The sequence below is a fragment of the Mustela putorius genome, unplaced genomic scaffold (assembly GCF_011764305.1).
Source record: "Mustela putorius furo isolate JIRA1106 unplaced genomic scaffold, ASM1176430v1.1 tig00003927_pilon_pilon_pilon, whole genome shotgun sequence".
Classification (NCBI taxonomy): domain Eukaryota; kingdom Metazoa; phylum Chordata; class Mammalia; order Carnivora; family Mustelidae; genus Mustela; species Mustela putorius.
In genome coordinates, this window is record NW_025422072.1 from 6,937,430 (window position 1) to 6,949,910 (window position 12,481).

Below are 12,481 nucleotides of genomic sequence, written 5' to 3' on the forward strand. Positions count from 1 at the left end.
AATTCAGAGTAAAATACAGAGATTTACCATATTTCCCATAGTTCCTAGCCCCACACATGCATAACTTTCTCTATTATTAGCATCATTCACCAGAATCATGTGTTTGTAATCATGTATTGACACATTATAATCACCCAAAGACCTATAGTTTACCTTAGGGCTCATTCTCAGTGTTGTATATGGTTTGGCAAATGTATCATGAAATATATATCTATTGTAATAGCATACAGGATATTTGCACGCCCTAAAAATCCTCTGTACTCTCCCTATTGTCCCTTCTCTCCCTCCCCACCACTGACAACCACTGGTCCTTTTATTCTACCATAGTTTTTGCCTTTTCCAGAATGTCATATAGTTGAAATTACGCAGCATGTAGCCTTTTCAGATTAGCATCTTTCACTTAGTAGTATGCATTTAAATTTTCTCCATGTCTTTTTATAGCTTGATAGCCCTTTTCTCTAGTACTGAATAATATTTGATTGTTGTAAATAGACCTTTAATAATGTGATGATGAAAGTGGGAAGAGGGGGAAGCATTCTATTGTCCTGTGATTAGGTTTCAGTCTTTTAGTGAGCCTGTCTCTGGACTGTGAAATCCACAAGTGTTTCTCAGACCTCTAGGTGGGACAGAATGGCTATTGTGGGCTAGAGTTGGGTATTTCCTGTCTTCCACATGGAAGGCTGGAACTGATTGGTGTTGGGTATTTCCCTTCCCTATGGCCGTTAGGTTCTGAAAATACCTCTGCACCTTAGGCTCTGACTAGCTAGTTCTTCCTCAGGGCAGCCGTTGTTAACAACAACGGAGTGTTCTGCTGTATTTCAAAATATTTCCTCCCCCAACCCCAGCCCTCAGAAGCAGGAGGAAATTTTTCTCTTATATTTACTGTAGGGACCTAGTTAAGCATCTGGAGGTAAATCTCAAAATACTATGAAAGCCCCGTAAGCCTTAGTCCCCATACAATTTTTAACTCTCTTTAACTTATTCCACACCAAGATTCCAACAATGCATCAATTACATTTCAGGTTTTCTTACCCTGGCTGTGGTACCCCATGTCAATTTCCTCCTCTAAGTCTCTATGACAGTAAGCCAGGACTCCCTGTGTTTCCCTGTCTCTTTGCTCTTGGAGTCAGGGCTTTGCCCTTGCCCTCCCGCTCTATGGACCAAGAGCAGTTGCATTTTTCAGTCTGTCCAGCTTTTTACTTTGGGGACAGAAGTGTTTTATTAGTTCCTTAATATATTTTTTTGCATAAACAAATCAGGTACATTATTTCAATCTGTCAGAAATTCTATTAAAATATTTATAAAATGAATAGATATATATGAGATTATATTGCTTATAATATCAATAGCAATGGCTCAATTATTCCATGTATTAAACATTATTACTAGTCACAGTATAAATATTTTTATAGAATATAGGGCTAAAAGTTGTTAAGCATTTCTGTATTTTAAAGGTTTATAGACCCTTTTCATCATTCAAGATAGGACTATAACCATCACATAACCTTACAAGAACAAATAATATAAGTTTAACATTAAAAGTTTAAAATAAAAAATCATAAGCCCTTTGCAGATAACAAGAAGATGACTGTATTCAAATCTGAAACCAACAGGTGGGGTTTACTTCAGGAGAGCAAGGGCTAGTTTAACATTCATAAATCAATCTTATAATTAATTGTACAAATAATTAAAAAATAATCACATCAGTCATATTATCATATTATGTATCATTTGACCATATGATCATATTAACAGATAAGAAAAACCATCAATTATATTAATATATGCACAAAAATCATTTGAGAAAAGTCAAACCTCATTAACAATGAAGATTGTCAAAAACACTAAGAATTAGTGGGAACTTCCTTAACCCAATAAAATATCTACAGATTGGACAAGAAGAAATTGAGTTGTCTTTATTCACAGATTTCATAATTGTCTTTATAGAGAACCCCAAGGAATCTATTGATTTTTTTTTCAATGAACATTAGAATATTGGAAAGAAAGGAATAAAAAACAAATACCACTTAAAAACAACCATCCAAACACAGGTATAAATCGAACAAAATGCTTATAATATCAATACCACAATAATATAATGTGTGTGGAAAACTACAAAATACGGATGAAATAAATTAAACATGATCTAATTAAATTGAGAGATCTTTCTTATTTGAAAACTAAATAGAAAAATATTTCTTATTCATTAATTAGAACACAACATTTATTTTATTTTTTTTGTGAATTTATTATTTTTTTATTTTTTATAAACATATATTTTTATCCCCACACAACATTTTTAAGATGTCATTTCTTCCCAACTTTTTTCCTCCCCAACTTGCTCTATAAATTCAAATCAATACCACTCAAAATCCCAGAAAAGGTTATATATATATATATATATATATATATATATATTAAAGATCATAATGGATATATTTCAAATTATGTTGTAGATATTTGCCCCTTAAGGAGATAGAGCATAACTCTTTACCCCTTTAGTGTAGGATTTGTATAGCCACTTCCTTCCAAAGGGTGCACTTGATATGACTTGATGAAATGAGTTTTTGCTGTAATCTGTATCCCCAAAACCTGTATTGCCAGTATAATCACAAGAATATCATCAAACAAGCCCACGTTGAAGGGCAGTGTATAAAAGACTTAATCAATACTCCTCAAAACTCTAGAGATAATCAAAAACTGTGATGAGAAACTATCGCAGTCCATAGGAGCAAAGGAGATATGGCAACTAGATGTAATGTGGTATACTGGATAAGATCCTAGAACAGAAAAAAAAAAAAAATAGACATCGGGTAAAAACTAAGAAAATCCTCAAAATATATGCACTTTAAGTAATAATAATGTACCAACATTGTATCATTAATTATGACAAATATACTAATGTAAGGTATTAACAATAAAGGAAGCTGGTTATAGAGTATATGGAAGCTTTCTTAACTGCACCTGCAAAATTTCTATAAATTTTCCATAAATCTAAAATTATTTGGGACACCCAGGTGGCTCAGTTGGTTAAGCATCTGTCTTTGGCTTAGGTCATGATCTCAGGGTCTTGGGATCCAGCCCCCATGTTGGGCTCTCTGCTCATAGGGGAGTCTGCTTCTCCTTCTCCCTCTACCCTTCCCGCTGCTTGTACTCTCACTTGCACGTGTGTTTTTTCTCTTTCTCAAATAAATAAGATATTTTTAAAAAATTATTCTAAGAAAAGGGTCTATTAAATAATTTTTAAAGCTATCTCATTAAAAAAAAAACCTATAAGGCATGTAGTTTTTTTTTCTTTGCAGTGGAAATTAAAAACAATATTAATATTGATGATGGATTAGAATGTGGACAAATAAACATTTCTTACCATGCTGGCAAGTATCTAAATTGGAAAAAAAATACCTAAACTGATAGAGCATTTTTGAAAAAAATTTATGATATTAAAGGAAAGACAATGAAAACTTCAGTGATGAACAAAATGAGCCCTAAGTTTGCTTATGTTCCATAGGAATTGAGAATTTCCTCTAAAAGGAATTAGGTTTCTAGTTGCTACAAAGAGAAGGAGGTTTATGGTCTCAGTAGTAACTCATTATTTGAGGATTTTACCTCATAGTGAAAAATGAATTCATAAATCCATACATAGTTAAAATAGGTCTTGTTTGTTGGTCAAGACACAGTCTTCAATTAGGTCCAGTGAGGATCTAGCATAATAAGTTTCCTGGAACATTTGTGATTGTTTAACATGTAGTTAATTATTAGCTTTGGCTGGGTGGGGCTATGTGCTAGAAATAGAGAGCCATATTTGGCTAATGGGTATATGCTGTGCAAGCAGTCTCATTTTCTGGTTTTAAATTCTACTTATTAATTTGTTCATGTTATGACCTTAGAAAAGTTACTTGCCAACAACTTTTCAGTAAATATTAGCTATTTTAGGGGTGCCTGAGTGGCTCAGTCATTAAGTGTCTGCCTTTGGTTCGGGTCATGATCCCAGGGTTCTGGGATCAAGTCTAACATTGGGCTCGCTGCTCAGCAGAGAGCCTGCTTCTCCCTCCCCTACTCCCCCTGCTTGTGTTTCCTCTCTTGCTGTCTCTCTCTGTATCAAATAAATAAATAAAATCGTTAAAAAATAAAAAAATATATTAGCTGTTATAAAAATTGTAATCCAAAATTATAGAAAAAGCTCTTGTCCCCATTTATTAATCTATCCTTTTTTCCCAGTATCACCCCCAGACTTGCCTTCACACATTATATCTCAGACATTTAAAATTACTTATAATTTCTGGATTAAGCTATACTCTTCTTATCTTCATCTTTTTCTATGCTCTTCCTAATGCTAAGAATGCACCTGTCCATATGTCTTATTTTATACTTGATTTCTTATAGTAATTACATTATTAAGTTTGTTACATCTCTATTGTTCCAACAAGGCTGGTTGTTTTTTGGAGGCAGATACAAAGTTTTACTTCTCTTTATATGCCTTTAGCATTCAGAAAAGATCTGTTATGTTGCAGGCACCTGGTAAATATGTAACTCTCTCTCTCCTGAACATTGCACTTTAATCAGTGTTTGTAGACCCTACATCAGTTCTCAGACCATGGTTTAACAACTGACATCTAAATGATTTGTATAAGTAGCCCTAAAAGAACATATGGAGAGGAAACACATCAGATGCATTCAAGGTCATTCCCTCTATTTGTTTCCTGGGGATGGTATAACAAATAACTATAAACCTGGTGGCCCAAAACAACAGAATTATTTGCTCACAGTTGTGGAGAACAGAAATCTAATATCAAGGAGAGCCACACTAATGTGTGGAAATCTAATGTCAGGAAAGCCACACTCTCTATAGGTTCTAGGGGAAAATCCTACCTTTTCTCTTTTAGCTTCTAGAAGCTCCAGGTATTCCTTGATTTGGGGCAGCATGACACTAACCTTTGCCACTTTCTCCCCGATGTGTCTCCTCTTTTTATAACGAGACTTGTCTTTGAATTTAGGACCCAACCAGCTAATTTAAGGTGCTCTCTACAAGATCCTTTACTTAGTTACATCTGCAAAGAACTTTTTTTTTCCCCAATAAGGTCACAGTCACAGTTTCCAAGTATTAGAACTTGGACATAGTGTTTTTGGGACCACAGTTCAATATCACCTCAAGGCAAGATCCAGCTGCATTTTGCTGGATCACTGAAAACACATTTTATTGAGGGAATTTCAAGGTGAAAGGTAATATTACCATCAAACCAAAAATAAGCAAGGCCAATACTTTAAATGTTATACTGCCTTCTATATTGGTTTCAGTTATATGCTAAATTTAAAATTAACTTATTTTATAAATTTAAATGTGCTCAGGTTTTAGAGTGAGAGGGGTCACTAAGGAATCATCTTAATTAAATATTGTATGGATATATCCCACTGTGTGTGTGTGTGTGTGTGTGTGTGTGTGTACATAATGGAATATTACTCAACCATAAAAAATGAACTCTTGGGACGCCTGGGTGGCTCAGTGGGTTAAGCCTCTGCCTTTGGCTCAGGTCATGATCTCAGGGTCCTGGGATTGAGCCCCGTATCAGGCTCTCTGCTTAGTGGGGAGCCTGCTTCCCCATTTATCTCTGCCTGCCTCTCTGCCTACTTGTGATCTCTCTCTCTCTCTGTGTCAAATAAATAAATAAAATCTTTTTTAAAAATGTTAAAAAAATGAAATCTTGCCTTTTGCAACAACAGGGATGGAGCTAGAGAGGATTGCACTAAGTGAAATAAGTCAATTAGAGAAAGACAAATACCAGATGATTTCATTCATATGTGGAATTTAGGACACAAAACAATGATCAGAGAGGGAAAAAGAGAGGGGCAAACCCAGAAACGGTCTCCTAACTGTAGAAAACAGACTGATGATTAGCAAAGGGGAGGTGGGTGGGGGGTGGTTTAAATAAATGATGAGGATTAAAGAGGGCACTTGTGATGAGCATTAGGTGTTGTATGGAATGATGAGTCACTAGATTCTACACCTGAAACTGGTATTATACAGTATATTGACTCACTGGAATTTAGGTAAAAACTTAAATATTTGTGATACATTTTATAAAACTATCAAGGTTTTCACTATTTTAAAAGTTTACTATCATATAATCAACTTTAGTCGGTGTTCTCTATTATATAGGCCCAGATACTTTAATAATACATATGTATCAAGCTACGTATACTTGAAATAAAGAAAGAATAAAATTGAAAATGACTGAGCTCTATGATCCTGAACCTTATTTTGTTTTCCCTCTTTGTTTGTGGTTGTTTTTTGTCAGTACACCTTAATTTCATTGAAAATACTGTGAATATCAACTAAATTAGCTCTCATAAATCAATCTTAATGAACAACTATTTCATGTGCTTAATTTTATTCAAATTTAACAAAAACAAACTCCATAATATAGACTCATGCATATTATATATACTGTTTTTTTTTTTTTTAACTTTTCTTTCTTAGATGTCTTCCTGGATTTTCTGGGCAATTTTGTAAAATTAATATAAATGAATGTTCTTCATCACTATGTCTAAAGGGTGCAAAGTGTGAAGATCACATCACTGGATGTATTTGCAAATGTCAACAAGGTAATTATCGAAAAATTATAATCATGCATACTTTATACATTTACAAAATATATGTTTATGTATGTGTAAATGTGACAATACACTCCACCAATAATGTTGTTGGTTTTCAACTAAGTTTTAAGCAATGTGCACACTTAAAAAATATGAAATGGATGTTTTGTGATACTAGTAAGATACCATATCACTTAGGGTATCAGCAAGAAATCCTAGTGCTTAGAGTATATCTCATTACAGGTATTTTCTACATTTATGTAAACTTCATAATCCTGATCATTACATCCATTGTGCCTGGCGCACAGCAAGTCCTTTGTAAATTTTAGCTCTTATTAATATTGACATTATTATTACCTCCAATAATGGTCAATATAGAGATGGACAAGCTGAATGAACTGGTTTTATTCAGGGAACAATTTTTTCATTAATAATTGATGTTTTGGCCATTTCTGCCTTTGGTCATACTCTCCTTAATTATACATAGATATACTGGGGCATCTGAGTGGCTAAGTCAGTTAAAAGTCCACCTTTGGCTCAGATCATGATCCTAGGATCCTAGGATTTAGCAGGCTCTCTGCTTCTCCCTCTCCCTCTGCCTCCCAATCCCCCTGCTTATGCTTTCTCACTGTCAAATAACTAAATAAATAAATCTATCTTTTAAAAAGTATACATTGATATAAACGATTTCTGTCTGTGTATCTTTTCCCCTCTCTTTCTTCTAGCTTTCAAATTTTGCAGATTTATTGCTTTCTTCCTGTGTCTCCTATCATTCATTTTATCTTCAACATTCACGTACATCTACCCAAAAGAAATAGTGAATTTCCTGGAGAAGTAATAATATATCAGGAATATATGTGGGGTATATTTTTGGTCACCAGAAAAGAATTCTTTCTATCTACACACTCCACAGAGGACTTGAGACGCTTGAAAATACCCCAGGTTTTGAGGTTTCTGGTTGTTTGGGTCCCTTGAGGGAATGATAGCCAGGCAGCCTTGTGGGTATTAGGGCTTCTATTGTATATGTGAAGTTATACAAACTGGTGTGAATACTTATTAACTGAGTATTATTGACATGTTGTTGACAGGTTCAACAGTCACTCAGTGGACTCCTCTGTTTTGGAATACCACATAGTGATACTAGGTTTTTTTTTTTTTTTGGTCAGATAGAACATATGAAAACATTTCTACCTGAATGTTGAAATAGCCACCTCAAAAAAAAAAAAAGAAAGAAAGAAAAAAGAAAAAAAAAGAAATAGCCACCTCTACCTTAAACTGTAACTCTTGCAGATAAAAGAAGTAGAATAGATATTGCAATTCTCTGATATAAAAATAAAAATGAATACCATTTTAGAAGCTTTGCTTCTCTTAAGCAAAAATATCTTTATTGAAGGCTGAACATTTAAAATGCTATAATAGCTACCATAGGCAATGAATGTAACCCTACGAAGATAGTTTAGAAGCAAAGCGCCTATGTAAATCATTTTTACCATATCAATATATATCTTATAATTGCTAAGTTTATTTTTTTCTGTTATATATATATATATGTATATATATATATCTCTTACCATTGCTAGATATATAGATATATAAGATATATCTATATCTCTTACCATTGCTAGATTAGTTTTGATGCTCCAGGTTAAGATTTAACTTACTTTAGATTCATTTGGAAGCATGGAGCCATTCTGAAGCAGGTGCAGCATTCAAATGAAGCCCTATTCTAAATGCTGCTCATTACATTAGTCCATGGTGGAAAGTGAGAGACCTCAAAAATGATGTATCCATGCTTGTTGTTAGGTGTTAATCAGAACTTGCTGGTACTTTTGACTTAAACCCAAGATTCCTCACAGTCTAGTCACAAAATCAAAATCCAAGTAAGCAACAAATCAAGTAAATGCTTAGAAAATGCTGTGAACACCCTGCCAGACCCTTGTCCCTGCTCCCCAGGGCTCTTTCCAGCCAAGGCTCTTAATCATACCAGCCCATCCTCCCCCAGAGTTATTTAAGGAATAATGGTGCTCTTGAAGTTTACCCTTCATCCTTCCTCATTTTCCCTACTAGCATAGTTAGCCGGGGTTTTTTTTTTTTTTTTTTTTTTAATTTGTACAGTTAAATTTACTCTCTGGAATGCAGTTCTTTAGTTACAACAAATTCATGAAGTTGCATAACTGCCACCACAGCCAGTCATGTAACCACCATCCCCCAAAATGTGCTGATGCTACCCTTTTCCTCACCCTCAACATAAATTGATTTTTACATAATTCTAATTTTTTTCTTTACCATTTTGGTCCTTGATAATCTACCCATTGCTGAGTTCTTCTTTGTGTTCTGAATTTTAGATTCTAAAAGCCAAATGTGGGGAGACTTCAACCTATACGTGTTTATGAAATTATAATTACAGTAACAATAATAGCACCTGCACGCCATGTGTACTGACTCATTTAGCCTTTATAACAACCAGAATGTCCTATTTTTAATTCCTTTTACTAATGAGGAAATGGAGTCCAGATTCTTTGGGTAATCTCCCATGGTACATTAGGGGCAAAGCTGAGATTCAGAGCCAGGAAGCCTAGCCTGGTGTTACACACTCATTTCTTGTGCTCTCCAAAGAAGGGCATTCACTGAATAGCAACTTCCCAAAAAGTTTCAGTTCTGTTATATGGATAAGTTCTGGAGATCTAGTGTACAACACTGCGTATGATCAGTAGTACTGTATCATAGACCTAACATTTTGCTCTAAGGATAGATATCATCTTAAATGTTCTAACTAGAATAAAAAAAAATAAATAAAATTGACAATCTTTTTTTTTTTTTTTTAAAAAGGACCATCACCAGTAAGATCCATCAGTGTTTTGCATCTTAGATGTTAGCAATTCTAACCACTATGAGATTTCTTCAGGGAGGTTGCTGCTCAGCCACATCTATCTGATTATCTCCTAAAAAGTTTGGTAACCAGAAACTGAGAACTTACCACTTTTCTGGGTAATTCATATCAACTTGCATTCTCCCAAATGTCATAGAAAGACACAAAGCCTGGCTCATTTGGTTTCTACAGGTCTACTCCTCTCTTATCCATGGAGGAAGCCAGCCTTCAATAATGCTGATAATTCCTAGGCTGTAGTTTAAATCATGCCAGCATCCTTACCTCTCCCAGTACCTGATAGAAACCTACCTTGACTGTTTAATTCTGTCTTTAAATTAGTTAAGCACTATAAATGATTGCCGTATTCTATTTTCATCAGTTGAATATCTTTTTTTTTTTTTAAGATTTATTTATTTGACAGAGAGAAATCACAAGTAGACAGAGAGGCAGCCAGAGAGAGAGAGAGAGAGGGAAGCAGGCTCCCTGCTGAGCAGAGAGCCCGATGCGGGACTCGATCCCAAGACCCTGAGATCATGACCTGAGCCAAAGGCAGCGGCTTAATCCACTGAGCCACCCAGGCGCCCCTCATCGGTTGAATATCTTAAGTTCACAATGTGTTGCCAATGATCAGAATCCTCATGTCCTTGTGTAACAGCAATTCTTCCTCTATCATGGTAATCTTGGCTGCCTCTTTCACTGTACCTGGAGGTTTGTGATTTATCCTTTTCCCCCCATCTTCACTACTTGTTAGTCCAAATAGAGACATAAGGCACGTGCAATATTCCAAACAGAACAGTTTGAAAAATTAAATGCCAGTTTGCTCACTAGATTTATCTGTAAAACACAACTGAAATTTAAATTTGATGTAAGGAGGCTAGAAGACACTCTAAGTGTGATTTAGTTTCGTGTCACCAAATGCCATCTGAGAGGTGGTGTTCTAATGGATCCTCACGGAGCCTTCAGCACATATTGAACAGTACAATCCATTTATAATGCTGGCCATTGTTGTGGAATCACAGACAGGACCACAGGTGCACAAGCCCCTCCCCGCTCTGTAAGCAGACAAATTAGATTGTTAAACCATGTCCTCCAAGCTAACTAGGTGCAGTGCTGTTCACGGTTGATCTCAGAACTCACTCATCCTCTCTGCAAGAGATCATTGTGCAGGTTACAAGCTCAACAGCATTCAGGACAGTCCTGATCACAGAGCTCATCCTCTGCCTATGTAGTGAATTCAATGGCTAATGAACTCATTTCCATGGAAGTATTAATACAAGCATTCAGATTATTTTATGAGGTAAAACATGCTTCCTTTTTTTTTTTAGCCTCAATAGTCACATTTATAGTGTTATATAAAAATGTTTAACACTCAGTAAGTGAAACCACAGTTATCCCATTAAAAGCAAATTGAAAGTGAAGAGAACAACCTCTGTATTGGAAATGTGAATGCTTCCCCCAGAGTTCTTCTCAGTCCCTGGGGCAGTCTCTATGCCCACACACTTTTTATACTCAGGAGGGATGTAATAGTGTTTATACAGGTGATGATATAAACTTTGGATACACATTTTGCTCTTAAAATAACATTATTCATTTTGAAACAGAAATGCTGCTTCCTCCTTAGGGCAAGGAAACACAGAAACAAACATAGATAGTGTTGGCCGTGAATACTCACAATTATTTTAAGTCACGGGTATGACTTTTGTATTCAGAACAGAGGCAATGCATAATGATCTTTCTTTTTAATCAAGACCCAAGCAAAGTGAAATAATCACTAATATGAAATAAAGAATGTATGCTATTGTATTTTCATGAAGATTTAGATGTAAAAAATAAATTCTACATATTCTAGAGTTAGACTAAGAAAAAATAATTTTACTTTATGTCATTCAATTACCAGATAATACATTAACTAGTAAGACAGAATCATTATAGGCTTAGGCTTAATTTTACTTTATTTCCCTAGATTAGATGCAAATCACTTGGTGCTGAGAGGGAAAAGGATATGAAAGTAAAATATATAAATCTTTCAAATAGTGACTTTTATTTTCATCAATAAACTCACACTATTATAACTGCTATGTTATGGCAGAGAATGGTAGAATTAAAACTGGTCAATGTTTCTAACTATATAAGTATTAAAAAACATTTTGCTATCAACTTAAAATTAGTCTAATTTGTTCTTATTTTTATTATAATTTGACATTTAAATTCTTTTTTTAATTTTATACCCTCATCATTAGATATGATTTATTCTTTAAGCATTTATTTAATTTCTATTATGTATGAAATATGAGGTTAGTACTGTGATTTTAAAATTTAATTACTTTTCTGGAGAGCTAATGAAAACTTCTGGTTTCTTGATTTTGAGCCACTAGCCAGTATGTTCTGAATATTTGGTTACATTATTACAAATGGATATCAAATCTACATAGGATTCAAAAGATGTTTTCTTTTTCTTTGCTTCTAAATCTTAAAAAAAAAAGTCTTACCCACTGACTTTTCATTTCTGTTTTATATCCTTATCCTTCTCTCCTTTCTTATTATCAGTTGCCCATACCACTACAAGAACATAATCTTATTTACTTATTTTGTTATTATATTTTTATAAAAGAAAACTAATAAAAAAGCATTGTTTACATACATAAACCCTCTCTTCAAATAGCACAGTGCCATGTGTTACTCAGAGAAGCAAGATGATGAGCAAAGAACATCTAGAAACTGAGAAGAGTAAGATGCAAATTCCAGCTTTGTGACCTGGTAATTTGGGGATCTTTAACACTATTATAAAAACCCTCTGATTCTCAGTTTCCTGATAATATCGTGTAGAAAAAAATCACCTAAAATGTGTAAAGCACTAAGTGCAGAATTATAGTTAAGATATATTATTTTGGTCTGAGGCAGCTGGAGCCCATTAACCCATGTAAATTTTACTTAACTTTCAAACTATCTCTTTCTTCATTCACAAAATTGAAAAATAGCTTCATTCACAGGGTTTGCTCAACAAGGCATCAGGAACAAATA

The 12,481-nt window shown here is 34.4% G+C and overlaps 1 protein-coding gene across 1 annotated transcript in view; it reads left to right on the forward strand.

The window, feature by feature from the left end:
* Nucleotides 1-12,481, forward strand: part of LOC101670523 (eyes shut homolog) — an 858,786-nt gene that overhangs the window by 808,487 nt on the left and 37,818 nt on the right. The window contains 1 exon segment of the mRNA XM_045069380.1: nt 6,476-6,600. Within this exon segment, the coding sequence (XP_044925315.1) occupies nt 6,476-6,600 (125 nt within the window).